At 41.4% G+C, this 17,668-nt stretch overlaps 2 protein-coding genes across 5 annotated transcripts in view; both read right to left on the bottom strand.

Annotated features, from left to right (window-relative positions):
* LOC124873539 (1-phosphatidylinositol 4,5-bisphosphate phosphodiesterase gamma-1-like) overlaps positions 1–2,462 on the bottom strand; it is a 48,928-nt gene extending 46,466 nt beyond the window's left edge. For 3 of the 4 annotated variants that reach the window (XR_007039565.1, XM_047374249.1, XM_047374251.1), the window contains exon 1: positions 1,731–2,462. Coding sequence is in view for 2 of the 4 variants with exons in the window: in XM_047374249.1 (XP_047230205.1) it covers positions 1,731–1,992 (262 nt within the window). In the remaining 2 variants the exon portion in view is untranslated. The remainder of the gene's footprint in view (positions 1–1,730) is intronic. The other variant, XM_047374250.1, reaches the window with a different exon arrangement.
* A 3,932-nt stretch (positions 2,463–6,394) lies between these two features.
* naprt (nicotinate phosphoribosyltransferase) lies at positions 6,395–17,668 on the bottom strand. Its single transcript, XM_047374252.1, has 13 exons — positions 16,862–17,668; positions 14,969–15,096; positions 14,810–14,892; positions 14,550–14,680; positions 14,349–14,464; positions 13,909–14,105; positions 13,113–13,253; positions 12,923–13,007; positions 12,769–12,849; positions 12,587–12,689; positions 12,278–12,435; positions 8,522–8,629; positions 6,395–8,387 (listed from the first exon to the last, which is right to left on the bottom strand). Exons 1-13 carry the CDS (start codon positions 17,106–17,108, stop codon positions 8,301–8,303), a joined length of 1,665 nt encoding a protein of 554 aa, XP_047230208.1. The 5' UTR covers positions 17,109–17,668; the 3' UTR covers positions 6,395–8,300.

Below are 17,668 nucleotides of genomic sequence, written 5' to 3'. Positions count from 1 at the left end.
TCAACTGTTGTCCAGCTGTGTTGCTACCAAAGACTGAATGCAAATCAACACTTGTTACTCTGAGCTGTTTCCTACATCATTAATTTAAAAGAAAACAAACTCCGATTTTCTTTATAGGAATAAAACATAGCTGCTGAAGTTTGCTTGTCTTCATGTGTGTATTTTAGAGCGCCATTTGCACCGAGATTAGAAAGCTAAAATTGTGACATAACCGCTGCACTTCCGAAGGTTTAAATTATGGTTAAGAATAGCAGCTCTTCAAAACAACTCAAGAGCAGCAGAGACTTACAGAAGGAACATGCAAAACTTCTCTTCTATCTGCTCTGTTTCAAGGTCGAAATACATTCTCCGGCAGGTCATCGGCACCTGATTCAAGGCGACCACATACCAAACGATGACCTCTTCACGGAAAAAACGCAGCAGGAGGAAATGGTTAATGGTGTTGAGTTTCTGTCTTTGTCAGCACGATCTCTGACACTCTTGAGTCAATGTGACCCGGAGAAAATCTAACCGATGCATAGCAGCTTCATCATACGTTTCAGCGCCTGAGAACCAATATGTAGAACATCCAACCTCCCTGACACAGGAACAGAACACCGCATCTCATCTCAGCAGGCGATACTGTGTGTCTTTGGTGTAATTCAGCATTGCTGATGAACTGCCATCTTTTAATCTGTAGTATCGTCTTGTTTGTATAAACTGAGCCTCCTTGTTGGCCCAGCCCTACTGTCTGAGTTGGAAACTGATCTAAGTAAAATGTTTTACAGGATGCATCAGGTCCAAAAAGACAAGGCCTACAGATGGGAAAACCTTTAGGTTGCTAGTTTAACTTCTGTCACTGCATTGTTGTTTCTTCTTGTATCTCTTTGCAGCTCAGTTGTAGTCACTGTGTATCCATTGGCCAACATCTTGGTTCTCTTTTTAAAATCAACACCACATCTCCACCCTGATGGAGCTAAAATTAACAGGCATCCTTGCTGGGTTACAAGTACACAGCTTAGAGCAGGACCTTTCACACCCGCCTTATGTTAACAGATTCTCCAACCTGAGCCTTGAATCTCTGCAGCTCCTCCCCTGCTTCTCTGATTGATGCTCTCCTTGCCTGGCTTGTGAGTTCAGGTAGACTTCTTCAAAGGTTTGCGGCTCAAACAGTGCTCTGTGAGATGTTTAAAGCTTGGGATATTTATTTATAATCTAACCCTGCTTTAAACTTCTCCAGAGCTTTGAAACCCCTGTATCATTTTCCTTCCCTTTATAATTATGTCCTAGCAATCCAAATGAAATATGTTAGTTAGTGGATGTAATGGGGAAAAATATACTAGTTAAAAAGGATATAAGTACTTTCCCATCATATAAAACATATGTAGTAACATATATTTTATTAGCCACACTTTCAGTTTGCAGTTTTGCAGCCGATTAACAATATGCATATGTCTTCATAGACAGACTGACTTTCTTACTGTTTTCTGTCTGTATTTCTTGTGTTTGAGCAGCTTCTCTGTAGTCACCCTACAGCTTCATAAACATTTGAAGTTGGACTGAACCTTTTCTCTGCCACGTCCATGCTGAGCATCATCAGAGCAAGCACATTTCTAAAATCAGTGCATACTACACAAACAGTTAAAGTGCCTGTAATGCAAATTGTGTTTTTTCCTGAAAGCATCCTAGTTTAAACAGTGGAAACCAGGAAGCAGGTCCAGAAGTCCACTCCTCGGAGCTCCAACACTCACCCTCTCCTTCCATTTTATCGGGACTCCTGCTCCACACCATCTGCCTGGTGTCCTGCCTGATCTGGAACGTCCTCCTCTCGGGCCTCTGGGACTTCTTCTGGTAGAAGATGGTCATCACAGTGCCTATCTCCAGACTGTTAAGGATGCGGGGACCGACCTCGTTCCAGTCCAGCATCCTGGAGGCAATGACCGGAGCAACGGCACCGCAGGCGGCCTCCTCCGTGCAGCCATTAAGGCAGCCACTGAACCTGGCCGCACACATCCTCACTGCATAGCTGGGATCAGGATCACTGATCTGCTGAGAGGGCTTTAATTATGAGCAGGGTCCAGATCCCTCAGCCAATGCACAGAGGAAAACCGCTTTCCAACATATCCAACCCCACTGCTGCCAGGAGGGAATCTGGGAATCTCAGGACACCCAGCGTGATCACAACAATTTCTTAGGGAAAAAACAAACTAAAAGACATCCCTCAGCAGCAGCCGCAGAGCTGACACGCCAAAATGTCTGAGATGTGAATTATGTTCTGGTCCTCTGGAGGGGGAGTAGATCCCTGTGTTATCCTTTCCAGATGCTTCTGGCAGCACACCAGTGAAATCCACTCAGGGTTAGTTCTCATCACCGCTGGGCTCAGGTTTCCACCCAGTTTGCGTTTTCCTTCTGGGCCTCCCGAATCCACGACAGCAGAAGAGGGAGCCGCGCAGTCCGACTGTAAATCCTCCCTGGACCGCTGCCGCTGAGACGGTAGACAGACTTATGCCGCTGCTGGGTTCGGGAGAACGGAGTCAGAACAAGGGACGGAAACACCGACTTATGTAATGAAACGAATAGCCACAACGCTACACTCTGAGGTGGGAGCAGCAGCTTGGAGTTACCGTGCGGGGTTTAAAGTCCCCGGCTCCTCCTCGTCCAGGACTCGGTCCTGCGCCTCCCTCAGCACCAACACCAGAGGCTGAAAGGAAACCAGGGCTGGCAGACCGGAAAGGCTCGATCAGATTTTTTCTCTCCTCCTTTCTGTGCTGTTGGAAAGATCTGAGGGAGAATGGGGAGAGTGAAAGGAGAGATCTGTGTGAGAAGGAGGGGAGGCAGATGGGAGAGCGACCTCTGCGGGTCTGCAGGAGATCTGCAGCCCCCAGGGAGGGTTTTATCCTCTGGGGGTCAGAACTTTCCTTAAACCCAGCGGGTTATTGCTCATGTCAGCAGGTCAAGTAAATGGCCTGCACTTGTATAGAGTTTTTCAAGTCCGAGGACTCCAAAGCGCTTTACACTAAAACCAGTCATTAACCACACTGACAGCGGTGAGCTACTCTGTAGCCAGAGCTGCCCTGGGGCAGCCTGATAGAAGGGGTAGGGTTGCTCACATGAGTCAATGCATTTCACATTTCCTTCAGCTAGGCCAGATGTGTCAGGATCCTGAAACATTTGGGGGCTTAGACCAGAAAGGGCTGAATCTGGGTGTGGCACCAAAAATATTTTGAAATAATTTAATAGTGCAGTAAAATAGAACAAATTATCTCTGCCTATAATGTGAGTTGTTGAATAAATGTGAATAAATTTGAGTTAAATAAAAAAATATGCACAGTCATTGTACTTGGTTGTTATTTTTATCTTAGCAGCTGGAGTAAAGGACTGAGAACAACAGAGTTTAAGATTGACCAAAAAATCACTTCCTAAATCAGATATTAATACTCTTTTCTGATATTTCCTAAATATCTTAATCTGAGTTCTGCACTTTAACATGGAGAAACTATGTTCACTCAGTTTTTCATAAACATGACCCTCGCCTCAACTACCTAAGTTCATGTTTAGATCTTGTGTCAGAATTACACTTCCCACACTCCTCCTCAGATTCTAAGTAGATTTTCTTGGGCTTTTGACAACTTATTTGATCCTAAAAACCAAATTATTTACTATTTCTATTAACTTTGAGACTTCACCGAAACTTTGAACACAACTGAGCCCCCTTATTATGTTTTTTTTTTTCCTCTGGTGAGTGCTGGAGTAATGACTTTTACTAGTCTTTTTAGGAACATGTCTCCAAGTTTACTTTGTGTTATATTGTTGGTTATTTACCTATTTATTAACTCACTTACTTGCTTTCACTTTTTTTGTTCTTTGGCCACCTAAATATGACCTAGGAGTTATTCAGGCACAAAGCACACATAGTTGATGATCAACTGAAGCATGATGCTTCTTTCAGGTCCTGTCTCACGTTTTCCTTTGTATTTGTCCACATTACCTGAATTGATAGTTTCTGGTGAGGTAAAGAGGACACTGTTTCTACTTTTCTAAAGTAAAGCTAATGGTTTGATGTAGGTATTTGATAAATATGGTTTCAAATGTTTTCTTTATGAGATCCGGAGCTATTTTAAGAGAAACCTTAAATATTTAGCGCAAAATGACCAGGTTTTAACACCTATGCCAGTTCTGAAAAACACCCCAAAGTAGTGCAGCTTTGTGCCTGAATTCTAATTAACCATCAATTACTTTGGGTATGTTTGGATTTCTATCAAGATTACAAAAAAAAATCACCTTCATTCTGTTTGAGTATATGAATTACACCACACAATGATCCTTTTAACAGCATATCTGCACCAAAGTCCTCTGGAGCAGTCTGTTAGCAGTCAATAGGCCAGGGGTAAGGTCCATCCTGGACAGGTCACCCATATGTAACAGATTCACCCAGGAAAGAACCATCTAAGCCCCACACTGAGCCCTGAAGGACCTTTTAGCCTGACGTTATAGCCTAATTGGTAAGTAGGTGGTTCTCGGAAAAGATCTTACTCATGTAACAGACGTACTTGCAAACTCCACGCAGAAGTCCACTGTGTAGCCCTATTTAAGTTTTTTTGAAAAAGTATTTTTAGCTTTACAGATAACCTCAGTGAATGCCAGTCTACAAATACTGATTTAATTTATTATGGGGAAAAGCTATTCACATCAACCTGGCCTTATGGGAAAATATAATTTTGCTCCCTTTTAAATTGTGAATTAGGTGTGGCCACATATTTTGGTTCAATTTCACTAACCACAACCAAGCCTTGTTACAGCCAGACCCGCATAATAATGTAATCACTTAAGTTCAACCTGTCAGAAAATGTGAAAGAGGCTAAAAGATCTCATAAATCAACACATTGCACCAGTATCTAAAGCAGTTCTGTCTAGAAATGGTCGATTACAGGCATTTGGGATTTCAGTGAACCACATGGAGAAAAAACACGGAATAGTAGAGAACCTTTCTATGAAAGGCTAGGCTATCGAATTACTCCAAGAGCATCGACAACTTATTCAGGAGGTCACAGAGGCACCCACAACATATCTAAAGCACTGTAGGCCTGACTTGCTTTGGTTAAGGTCAGTTTTCATGAGTCAACAATTTAAAAAGAAACCGGACAGAAATGGCATCAAAGGAAGAGTTTCAAGACAAAAACAGCTGCTGACCGAAAGAAACACAAAGGCCCCCTCACTATTTCCTAGACAGAACGTCATGATCCCTAAGACTTCCAAATTAGTCCAAATTTATTTCAAAGCAGCCATGCTCACTCTAATACAGTCCACTTACACAGATCAATACATATTCAATTACAAATGGCCCAATGTGATCATGATTATAGTACAGTACAGTAAAGTGAGTTGGTCTTTTAATGCCAACTGGTAAAAAGGTGTCTAAAGATGCCCTGTCGGTTTCTTCGAGTTCTTTAACTGTGGAGATATTGAGTGTGTCTGTATGGTCGTATGTACTTGTCAAGGGTGTCCTCTATCACATTGATCCCCCCCCAAAAAAAGCATGTACCGGTAATTGGATATTGAAAGAAGAGGGATGCATTATCTCTCTAAAGGCAACTGTTATTGATTTTTCAAATTACTTTTCAAAAAGAAAATGTAAAATCCTTTAGACATCAACAAAATTGTATGAGGTTACTGTTGTGTCCTTCCACTGTATAGTTTATTAGTTAATTAGTTACTTGTATAAGTACTTAATGTTCTGTAATTACCATTAGAAGTAAATTGCAAGTTACTAACATCAAAATCATTGGACAAAGCAATAACTTAGCAGTAAGATTTAGAGGTTTAAAGTGTACATTTCTTGAGGCTCCAATGGACAAAAACAGTGGGTTGTATATACATTCAATAGAATTTAATGTTTAAACAATACATTTAACATTTTTTACCTTTACCCCAGTTGGTTTATGACTACAAAGCTTCTTTATTTCTTTACTGGTACTTAACTTAAATCTGCATCTAAATACTTGTCTGCCAACACCTGCAGAATTGTGAGAAGGCTATAAAGTAGCACACATGTGAAGTATGTGAATGAGCGCTAACTGATCCACCTCAGGGGGATGACACAGTCATGTATGATATCACGTCCTCTCCATGTCTAATCGGCACCATATGTCCACTGGGCGTATCTGAGCCCGTACTGCTGCTGGACAAGCAGGCGACCAATCAGAATTGAATCAAACACAGGGAGGTGGACAATGTCATGTTGCTGTCAAGAGGAATGAACCTCCAATCGAGGAAAGCCAAATTTTCTAACACAAACAGTCATGAAGCTGATGCCCATAACAGTTTTTTTATGCCACCACTAGAGGGCAACAACGTCCAGGAATTGGGAGAATGGTGGGCGGAGGGGGGTGGGTAGGCAAAAACAAAAGAAAACCACTGAAGTTGTAAGTGAATTTATGACACAAAATAAAAACAGATACAAATACACAATATTGTGATGTACATTTGAGGTGAGCTTACAAACACCATTTCAGAGTTTGGTCGTACTTATGACAGATTTAATCATAAGCCTCACATGTTCCTAATTTGCATTCCTCAGCAGATTGAGATCAATGGAGCTTTAACCAGAAAAGCAAAGGTTTTGCTGAATTGTATCATTCACTGTCGCTTTTTGAGGATGTAATTAATCATAAAAGTTGTAAGAATCCACATAAAAGCTACGTCTTTTCAAGATATTTATGAAAAATGTTTCAAAGCTTTCTCTGTTTAATCTTTTGTTTTCTCTTCTTTTTTAAAGTTATAAGTAGGATTTAGCTGAAGAGCTACTTTAATTTTGTTTTAAAAGAAACATATCTGATTAAATAACGATTTAAAAAAGAAATTAGACATAAAAATGTTCGTTCTTCATTTGGATTCATATAGTATGGACCACTGTCTACATGCCACATATTTAACACCTGTCTCTAAACTAACTTCTAACTGAAAACAAATCCACCAATCAAAAGTCTGAAGGAGGAGACTTAACCAAGGGGAAGGTGCTTAAACAGACAACCCCTATAAAGAGAATTTTAAAACAAAAAACTAAGGCAATTAAAAATATATCTATATCCAATATTAATATTGCTACTATGGTCGATAACCGATATTTACCAACATTATATATGTTTTTCGTACTCTTTTGACATTGTGAAAAAACAACCACATTGCTAACATTGCTTCTCTGCTTCAGTTAAAAACCCCACAATCCTGTGCTGCAATACTATCACATGCCAAACAAATACCACACGGCCGACCCCCTCCCCTTCCCATTACGAAACATACACCAATGCAAACAAGATGGAAATAAACATTGGTTGCTTATCGGCTCAGTTTTACTTAAGGGACCGATATAAATAGGTTAAGAAATCGCTAACATCGGCTGACACTGATGTTAATCCACATATTCATCCCTAACGAAAAGGAACATAAATTTGATTAAATCAGTTTTAAAAACTTTTAAATCACTTTTCTTAGATTTTCAAAACATATTTCACAAAATTTCAGGACACATTCTATAAACTCTAATGCAATTTAGCTGGCCTTCTGCACGTGGCTATCATATAAAGTCATATTCATTAAACTAGAATATGTGCTCTGATGAGGCTCATTTCTGTTTCTGTTTTGATTGGTTGGATGTAATATTATCTTAAATGTTATGTTCTCATTAGCTGTTAGTGGAAAATCATAATTACCAGAAATAAAGACCTGAAAACATCAGTCTTTGTGTTCACAGACTATATATATTGATTATATTCTATATAATATGTTTTACTAAATGAGTTGACTCAATGAAATAAACTTTTTAATAACATTCTAATTTATGGAATATGGCTATAAACCAGGGCTACAAACACACTGAAGGTCTGATCTTTTATGTCTGAGCAGAATAATTGTGATTTTCTAAAACTAGACCAGGCTCCTTACTTGTCTGATCTTTTTAAAGTAACCTCAGTCTGAACGGTCATGTCGCATTTTATCCGACTGTTATGTCATTGCATCTGACCATATACCTTTTATACTGGATTGAAGTCAGTATAAAAGTATTAAAACCTGAAACATGAAGGTAGCCCAAGATGCACGTACATTTTATTTGCCAGATTTTTATAAAACATGCTTGCAAAAAAGTTAAATGGCAAATAACATTTAGTTAAATGATCTCTTTATCTCCACAAACTCAGAACTCCCCCTGCTTATTTTTACCGATCTACAAAGTCAATCAGTGCTAGTGAAAGATGTCAGTTTCAGCCGATGCACATTTTACTTTGAGGCACTTTGGAAAAAGACTGAAATAAAAAAATATATTTTTAGTTGGCTAACAGAAAGTTGCTGTCATTGCTGCTTCCTTTTTGGAGCTCTGTGACCAAGTTGTGGAGTTTCTTTGAAAGCGCCACCTGGTGGGAGAGAAAACCACTGTCTTAAAATCTTTTGAATGAACAAAGTGCTGTGTAGTCCTTTAGAGTCTGTTATGTGTCAATAAGGAAATCGAAGTAGATATGTATTTGATGCAGACAAGGTTTAAACTCACCGTGTATGAGTCAGGCTCCTGCAACATCTTATGTCGAGGGTGCAGAGTCTGCAGGGAGCTCTGGACCTTTGCTCTAGTTTCTGCAGCGCTGCAAAGAGGCTCTGTGACCTAAAAAAAGTGGAATACAGATTAAGTAAGACCGAAATTCACCCTAAGTGTGGTTTTGCAATAAATTCTTGTTTTGTAATGATTAATGGTGTCCAGACAATATAAGTTTTTAGAGGAGCCTTCTTCCCTCCCTGTTGGTTGGAGTAAGGGGGAGTCAGGTTTAGCCTAAACCGGCTCAGTTATGGTTGAGGTGCAAACACACCCTCCATTTCTGCTACCTGTATGACCCCTTCTCTTTTCCAATGGTTATAATCAGTCTGACAGAGAGAGGTATCCCAATCATTGTGGTTTTTAGTATAACAATGACCATCAGTGGGACTCTTTGTGAGGTGCCTTGAGACGACATTGTTGTAAATAAGCGCCGCTTAACTAAATAATCTGAACTGAAACTATCTGTGTAGTTATGCTGCTATAGGCTTAGGCTGCTGGAGGACATAACGACCAATTTCACCCTCTTCGCTACGTTCTCACACTACTCTCCAATTTTGCATTATTTGCTGTTATTTCAGCTTTTAACATTTTGTTCTCTCTATTCTCTTCCTAGAAGCTACACCTGGCCTGGCTCTGTCTCTGCCTGTGACACCTTTCTGGAGAGGGGAATCGTCCGAGCTTCTGCTGGCAACAACTTAATGATCACCCTCTACTGATGATCCACATAGCCCTGTCTTTTAGTGTTTAACCCTTTCTCTCTCCTAGACATGGAAATTGACTGAGCTTAACTGTAACTAATTATATGTGCTCTCTTTCAGACTCTAACCTTGAAAACTGGCTCAGAGTTTATCTGTTCTTTCTTTCTAGGTGAAACGACTAAAGGAGCTACATCCATTAACATTTACTTTTCCTTCCCATAGGAAGTACTTCTGGATCAGTGCTTCTGTGTTCTTTTTGTGTCTCTGCTCTGTTCTCTCAAACCCCCAGTCGGTCGTGGCAGATGGCCGCTCACACTGAGCCTGGTTCTGCTGGAGGTTTCTTCCTGTTAAAAGGGAGTTTTTCTTCTCCACTGTCGCTACATGCATGCTCAGTATGAGGGATTGCTGCAAAGTCAACGCCAGTGACTGTCCACTGTCTCTACATGCTCATCCTGGAGGAGTGAATGCTGCAAGTCACTGACTGGATGCAATCTGCTGGGTTTCCTAAGATAGAAAAACTTTTTATCCAATTTGAATAAATAACTGAATCTGACTGCACTGTTCAATGGTTAGGATTAATAGGAATGTATGTACCTGACTGTTGTGAAGTGCCTTGAGACAACATGTGTTGTGAATTGGCGCTATATAAATAAACTGAATTGAATTGATTCAATAAATTTATTATTATTAAGACATTAATACATTTTAATTTTTCTAATTCCAGATTTTCATTTCTCCTGCAATTTTTTCAATATGCAAGTGAAAATTCACTATGAATTTATGTCAGATTTGTTTACTGTGTTCAGGCCTTACATAGTAAACTTGCAAAATCTACACACTGCAAGGTGGGACAAATGGACAAGCAGATGCCTGGATTGATTGATGGACTTGTATACGCATGTACAGCTGAGTAGACGATTGGACGAATGGATGGGTGGACGGGCGGGCAACCGCATTGATCAATGGACGGAAAGATGGACTGAAAGATAGACGAGCAACTGGATGGATGGGTAATTGGATTTGCAACCAAATGGATGGGTGGATGGATGGACCTGGAAAATACTTTCCATACTCATCCATACATTTTACAGAGAGTGTTTAGAGTTTTGAGGCATATTCTTCTAAGTTTAATTTTAACTGCAGCTTCACGGGTTCCACCACTGAGGCAACAATCAAAGCTAACAACATGCTTCAGCTTCTCGTGTTGCTGCACATTCCTTTACATAAGCATTGAGGCGATTAAATTGTTACTTAGGTTAAATTAGATATGTGGTTCGTTTGACTGTTTGATAAAGTAATATGTGGATTATTGAATAATATAAAAAGCAGTTATATTATCTTAAATGAGATGTTAACATTCCATACACAAACTTGATAAAGCATAGTTATTGTTTATGACATGCAGAGAATGATTAAGGGTGTATTCACACCAGAAAAGTCCTTTAATCCGCTTGTTTGGTCTGGACCAACAGCGGACTTTATTTTTTTTGTTTGGTGCGGTTTGCTTTCACATCGTACTTTTTGCAAGTGAACTATTACTTGTAAACAAAGCCACGCGGGTGACGATCATTGTTCCCAGTGGACAGAAATGACGGGGGCGGGACAGAGCACAGACCCGGAGATTTAGGAAAACAACTGTAGACGTGCTGCGTGCAGCACCTCTGTTCTGCATACTTGTGCTGTTATTCCAGCTGCAATATTATTGTGAGAGTCAAGAGCAGCTCATTCAACAGATTTTGCGAAGCTCTATTTATAATTTTGAAACGGCGTCGGAGAATGCATTTGCCTTGTCCCACAACATGCCAGTAGCATTGCTAAGCAACATACAGCTTATCAGGTATGATTTCAGTACAATGTACACCTTTGCTACCAGCTACGGTGGCTTGTTAAGTCCAAAAAGATGTACGTTTTCTGTAGTTGGTTTAGATCAGGGCCGGTTCGTATTCAGACCATTAGTGAACCGCACCAGAGTCCGTTTGGAAGTGGACCGAGACGACTTCAAAAAGTGGGTCTCGGTCCGGTTGTTTGGTCCGGACCAGGGTTCTTTTTAGTGTATTCGCACCTGCACCAAAGGTCTGGACCAACAGGAGAAACGTTTAAAGTGGACCAAAAGTGGCAGGTGTGAATACAACCTAAGTGATGGCAAAGCTCTACAAAAATTATTTAAGATTAAACTCTTGTTGCCCTATAGTCCAACCCGGATTAACCAGACCTTCCCCACCAACATAGCCGCTTAGACCACAGATCTCCAGTCCAGAAAATCTTATGTTCTCATCACAGATGGGGGAAAAACCTTCAAGCGGTTAAAATCAATGCTCAACGAAGGTATTTATGAGATTTTCATCTGCGCAGTACAATATATAATTGAACCACTAAAACAAGTTGGACGAATTGAGGGAATAAGCCTAAACTTGGACAGCTGAGATCGTTGATCCCTCAGACATCACTGCATTCATCCACCATTGATCCACTGTTTATAGAACCACATAGACAAGAGATCACTTTGGGAAACCTTTCTCAGGCTCTACAATACAATACTGTGCAGAAACGATGCCCTATGCTAACCTTGTCCAAAGGTCTGGCATTGGGGGGCCTCTGGGATGGACCATCACAGAGTGGGATCTTGGATTGTGGTCAGATGGATAAGTATTCCAACTTTTTGTTGGAGGAAAGAAAAGAAACATCCAGCATGTTCCTGCAGCCAGGCTATGTGATGGTGTGGGGTTGGTAAAGCTTGTTTCCACTTCTGCAGTATTAATGCAGAAAAGTCTGGCAGAGACATCTTTTGCAGGGACATCCATGCATTTTTATCATGACAATGGAAAAACACATTTTGCAAACATTCCAACAACATGTCTTAGGAAGAGGATACGGTACGGCTGCTAGACTGGCCTCACCTGCCCCAACAGAGAATGTCTGGGACAAAATAAGACCTGAAACTCTTTATCACTTCATCAATGCCTGAACAGCTTTAAGTGTTTTTTGGAAAGTGTTTTAAAAGTGTAATATACAGACTAACCTGCCCTTTTAAGAAAACTTCCCTTCGCAGACAGGTCACCTGTGCTGGAGTGACTGAAACAGCTGAGTTGTCGCCCCCTAGAGGATAACAGGTCAATGTACACCCTGCCTCAGGAGGAGGCTCGACGTTCAGACACAACAAGTCCAGAAAAGGATGACCTGCAGAGGACAATAAATAGGGAATCAAGTTTGGAGCAACATCAGCAGCAGCACAAGGTTGCAAGAAACAAAAATGACTACAGGAGAGCACAGTGAGTCTGCAGAGACAGAAAACTCAGGTCAAAACTGGAGTAAACACGCTGAATCTCACCGTCATCATCTAACAACCGATAGATGGCTTTCCTCCCTGCAACAGTGGTTTTCTCTGGGTCCTCGCTGATCTTCATCCTCGGTCTTCCCCTCACCTCCACCAGCTTGGAACACAAACAGCATGATACAGATCTTAACACGACAGGGCCCTGTGAGCATGCCCATTTCTGTTTCAAATATTACCTTATACACACAGCCCAGAGACGGCTGTTTGGTGCAGGTGACCAGATGTGTTCCAACGCCGACTACATTGATCTCATTTGCCTGAAGCAAAAAAACACAAAATATAAGTAACTTGTAAAAAGCGAATCTTTAGCATTATTGATGCTTCAGTCACCTTCTTGTTGAGTTCAATCATGGTTTCCTCTGAGATGTTGTTGGACCCTACGATGGTCAGAGAATTAAAAGTTGATGCGGAAAACCTACAGATGAGAAACAAAGATGATGGAACAAATAGATTCTCCAAAAGGGTCAAACCACATCAAACTAACAGAAAACTTCACGTGTGCATCATCCACCTCACTCACTGCTCACTGCAGAGTCTAAAGACCCGACGGACTTCCATGGACTGCCTGCAGAGGTCTCCGCTGTCCAGCCGGACCCCCACAGGTTTGTAACCCAGTTCACAAAGCGCCAAGGCCACGGCACAGAAGTTCAACAGTCCACTACTGACATACATAAAAATAAATTGTTTTATTTAAAAAAAGATTAACCAGGTCTTATAAAATATTGCTTACAACTTGTGAGCTTGAGTAACAGATTTTGAACAAGGTTCCAACACTTTTCATGCACATTTTCAAGCATTTTAAGGCTCAACTTTCCACTGTTCTGGTTCCTTTACATGTGTAAATCTAATATACTAAAGTTCACAATGAATTTCTAGTACATATTTGTACAGTTGGCAGACTTTATACATGGATCCAGAAAACACAAGGAAGGAAGGAAGGAAGATAGGAAGGAAGGAAGGCAGGCAGGCACAATATGAGTAATGAACGAAAAAAAATGGGTGAGGAAGAAATGAAAAGAAAGAAAGACCTGAGGGAGGAAGGAAGGATAGAAGGAAGGATACAAGAATAGGAAAGAAAGGAGATATTGGTGGGGAAGGAGGGATTAGGTAGCGATAGAAGGAAGGAAGGAAGGAACAAATGAACAAAGGAAGGAAGGGCAGAAGGGAAGAAGGAAAAGAAAGAAAGGAAAGAAGTAAGGAAGGAAGGAAGTTTCATTTGGCAACATGGAGTGGGTGGATGGGGTGTTGCCGACATCAAATCATCCAAAACCAGAAAACAACAGAATAAACTCCCTGATATGAGTGTCAGGAGTTACCATCCCACGCTGTAGCTGTCAATCACAGGCAGGAAGTTCTGAGGGTAGGCAATGGCGTAGGAGAGAAACGCTGCCAGTTCACCCTCGTGGATTTTCCCCGGTTCTGCTCCCAGGAGATCACAGACCCGCCTCAACCAGACTTTAGTCAGAGAAATGGCATCGACTGGATCGGGGTCTCCGCTTGCTGTCACAAGTGTCTGAGTGGAAACAAATGCAGAAAATGGGCAAAGCTAAATCAGATTTCAGGCTGATGAAAAAGTCTCTAAATACAATATAACTCAGAATAAAGAAACCTCTTCTGAAAAGGCTGACAGAAATTTTGTAAAATAACCCTGCTTGAATAAGTCCCCCAATTCACTTTTTAAAATATTGTTTGTACAATTAGTTCTGACAGTTTAAAGCTAAAAACTGCTAGCATGAGGCCAGAGGGATGTACCTACCTGTGGCCAAACCTCCTCCAAGGAGCTGAAGGAAGTGACATAGGAGTGCGCCATTGTCCCAGCAACAGGGATCCCAAAAAGGAAACCAGCCTGAACGTTACTGGTGAGATCAAATCCTGGAAGACAGATCGCTGGGTGAGTCTCTGTAGGTGTTGATTTTGAAAGGATCAATACAGAAAACACACCAGGCTGTCCACTCACCTCCAATGTGTGTGTAACGTGAGGCAGTGAGGCCTCCGTCTGGTCCCTGAGCCCGTCTGAGGCCCATCTCCAGCAGCTTCCTCTGGTGTCCAGCCGCCAGACGGAAACGAGCAGCGTTACTGCACACCAGACTGAAAGTAGGAAAGAAGGAGGACATGACAAACTAAAATCAGATCAAATCCATCCATCCATCCATCCATCCGATACTATTAATGATAAGTAAAAGCAATTCCTATATGAGCACAAACTCAAACTTTTACCTGGCATAATTGACCAGACACAGTAAACTGGTCTCCAGCAGCTGAACCACAGCCAGTGGACCCTCCACCTCCATCAGTGGAACCTGTAGGTGTGAGAATCCTGTTAGCTCCTGATATTCCCTGCGCCCTGACAGCAGTAGTTTCAGCCCAGAATCTCACCCTGGCAAACACCACGGAGCCCTCTGGCACGGAGCGGACCGTCACAGTCGAACAGTCAATGCCTCTCAGGAAGTCGAAGAAAGCAGGGTCGGTGTTGGGAGGCAGGATGACGCGCAGGAACTCCACATCTGTATCCACAAAAACAGCTGGAGCTTGAGCATGACCTTTTACTCTGAACCATGTGCTTTTACACAAACATGGGTGATCTGTTAGATCATAGAACTTATTTAAGTTCTATGATCTTATGTAATTTGCAGCTAATGTAAATCAGCAGACATTAGAAGGCCCGCAGCCGGTTGGTTCAAAAGTATTCACAGCCCTATAGTTTTTCCACACTTTACGTTACAAGCACAAACGTCACTGCATTTAACTGGGATTAAATGTGGCAGACCAACACAACATGGTGCATAATTTTGACATTTAAAGATAATAAACAATACTTCTCAAGATCTTTTATGAATCAAATTCTGAAGAGGGACACATTAATTTGTATTCAGCCTCCTTAACTCAGATGACTCAAAATCAAATCCAATGGCTTCAGAAGTCCGATCATGCACTCTACAAATCTGGCCTTAATGGACAAAAAAAAAAAGACAATGCAGTCACATTTACTTTGCCACAATCTATCAATTTTATTCCATTTCACAATTATACAGTACTTTGTGTTGGTCCATCATTTAAACCTATAATAAAATGAATTGAAGCTTGGTGCTGTAACATAAATTTTAAAACATTCAAGGGTTAGAAATACCTTTCCAAGGTACTGTAAGTCCCATAAACAGTAATTATAATTCTGTTTTGTATACAGCTGGTGTGAAACGTGAAACACGTTCGTTTAAGCTCTACTAAATGTTTTAAACAACCCCTGACTCTCAGGCTTTCTGTAGTCTTTCAGAGGTTTTCGTTGGACTTTTATCTGATCTAAAATTATTTTAGTCTAAGGTGTGTACTGGTTTATATTATCTTAAGGGCATTTTTGTCTTCTTATTTTCCAAGGACCAATTGGCCTTACTGGGACTAAGGCTGGGTCCTCATGCAGCAGCCCTCGATTTTTAGGGTTATGGGTAACTGCTATGGTTTTAATAGAGTTTAGGTTAAGGTGAGGGTAAGTGGAGTAACTATAATGAACTAAAGTCAACGTAAACTCCTAATATGGCTAGAAATATTAACGTGTTTAGCTGTAAAACACAAGTTTACATAGCTAAAATAAAGCAGGATTTAACTTATAACGCATCAATAACAATTCACAAGACTGACTGAAGTCAAGACGTCTCTGAGCATGAATATATCCTAGAATACGATTTAACACATTCAAACTTTTTTCATGGTTTGTTTGTTTGCTTATTTATTCTGTAAATCACAAACTTCATCGCATTTCCAGTGGTTCCTGGTCTAGTTATTAGACCAAACTGCTTAAAGAACAGTAGCTTACAGTCATCCAAGTACTCAGGATAACAGAGGAAAAGTGGAAAGTGTTTTAGTTCTAGTAGTAAGCCTAAGACCATGTTCAGTGTGATGCAATTAATGTTTCAGTCAGTTTTAAAAACTTTCAGAAACAGTTTTCATGCGCGCAGGATAATCTGTCTCTTAAGGGTACTTATTCAATTTTATCTGTGGGTTGTGTGCTGGTTCTTCATGTGGGCCCTCCTATCAGTGCAACATGCAGCTGACTGTTTAAGTTAAAGGTCAAAATCTGCAGAAATGCTGCGCTGGAGCCCGTTTTCTCACGCTGAAGAAGTTGCACAATCAGCTGTGTGTGTGCACCATAGGAGCATGGAGGAAAGAAACGTCGCAAGTTCCTGATGCATTTCCACAATGAAACTCGTTCAGTTGGGGTTATTAAGTTCATGAAAGACGTAATGGTAAAAATACGGTGAAAAGTTGCACTCTCACCTCGGTCTGTGATGCGAAAGCTCCGCAGGAACAACAGGCAGTCATGCAGCCCAGCGAACAGCGAGAAGCCGCCGTCGAACGGGTTGTCCCTGAAAAACAGCTCGAACACTGCGGGCTCCTGGTGTCGGCCGGCCCGCCAGTACGCGTATGCCATGGTGAACTGGTACAGGTCGGTGAGCAGAGGTGGGACCCGCTCCCGGACCGAGCGCTCCATGAGCCCGCATGTGCCTGTGGACGGAGCTGCCATGTTCTCCAGTCAGAGCGACAGGTCCTGGTTCTATGGTCCTACTTGGATCTCTGGGACTTGCAGTTCCACAAACATCCACTGACCCCTGCACCAACTGTGGTGAGAAACAGCGAGTCCAGTTCCTCTCAGTAAAATAGGCTTGAGGATGCTGCACAGCGTTTTTCAAATTTGACAAATCCAAACGTTTTATATATTTTTAAGGGCTCCAAATACCCCCGACATGTACATTCAAATTGTTAACGCATTCATTACAACTCAAGCATGCTTCCATGCAGTGCATCATCATGCATACACATGCTCTGGCATGTTTATGGTTGCTGTTGATTAGTGTTTTCTTTATGGGAATGGGGTAAACTGTACAGTGCTCTGCAATTTGCCAGACTGGACTGGTTTCCTCCCAGTTGGGCTTCTTTTGAACATGTTGGGCTGGAGGAAAATAGCTTTGGACCGGTTGTTAAATTTTGGGCTGCTTTTCACAACATTTGGAGGGTTTGGAATGGCAGATGGCCGCTCACACTGAGCCTGTTTCTGCTGGAGGTTTCTTCCTGTTAAAAGGGAGT

The sequence above is a fragment of the Girardinichthys multiradiatus genome, chromosome 9 (assembly GCF_021462225.1).
Source record: "Girardinichthys multiradiatus isolate DD_20200921_A chromosome 9, DD_fGirMul_XY1, whole genome shotgun sequence".
Classification (NCBI taxonomy): domain Eukaryota; kingdom Metazoa; phylum Chordata; class Actinopteri; order Cyprinodontiformes; family Goodeidae; genus Girardinichthys; species Girardinichthys multiradiatus.
The sequence above is the reverse complement of the archived record's forward strand: the minus strand, read 5'-3'. Positions and strand labels throughout refer to the sequence as shown.

Excerpts from the sequence above, each read along its gene's own strand:
- naprt (XM_047374252.1), bottom strand. The coding sequence starts at position 17,108 with ATGGCAGCTCCGTCCACAGGCACATGCGGGCTCATGGAGCGCTCGGTC. Across the intron at positions 14,893-14,968 it reads GCTCCGTGGTGTTTGCCAGG|GTTCCACTGATGGAGGTGGA; the intron begins GTGAGATTCTGG and ends TCACACCTACAG. Across the intron at positions 8,630-12,277 it reads AAGTTTTCTTAAAAGGGCAG|GTCACAGAGCCTCTTTGCAG; the intron begins GTTAGTCTGTAT and ends CACTTTTTTTAG.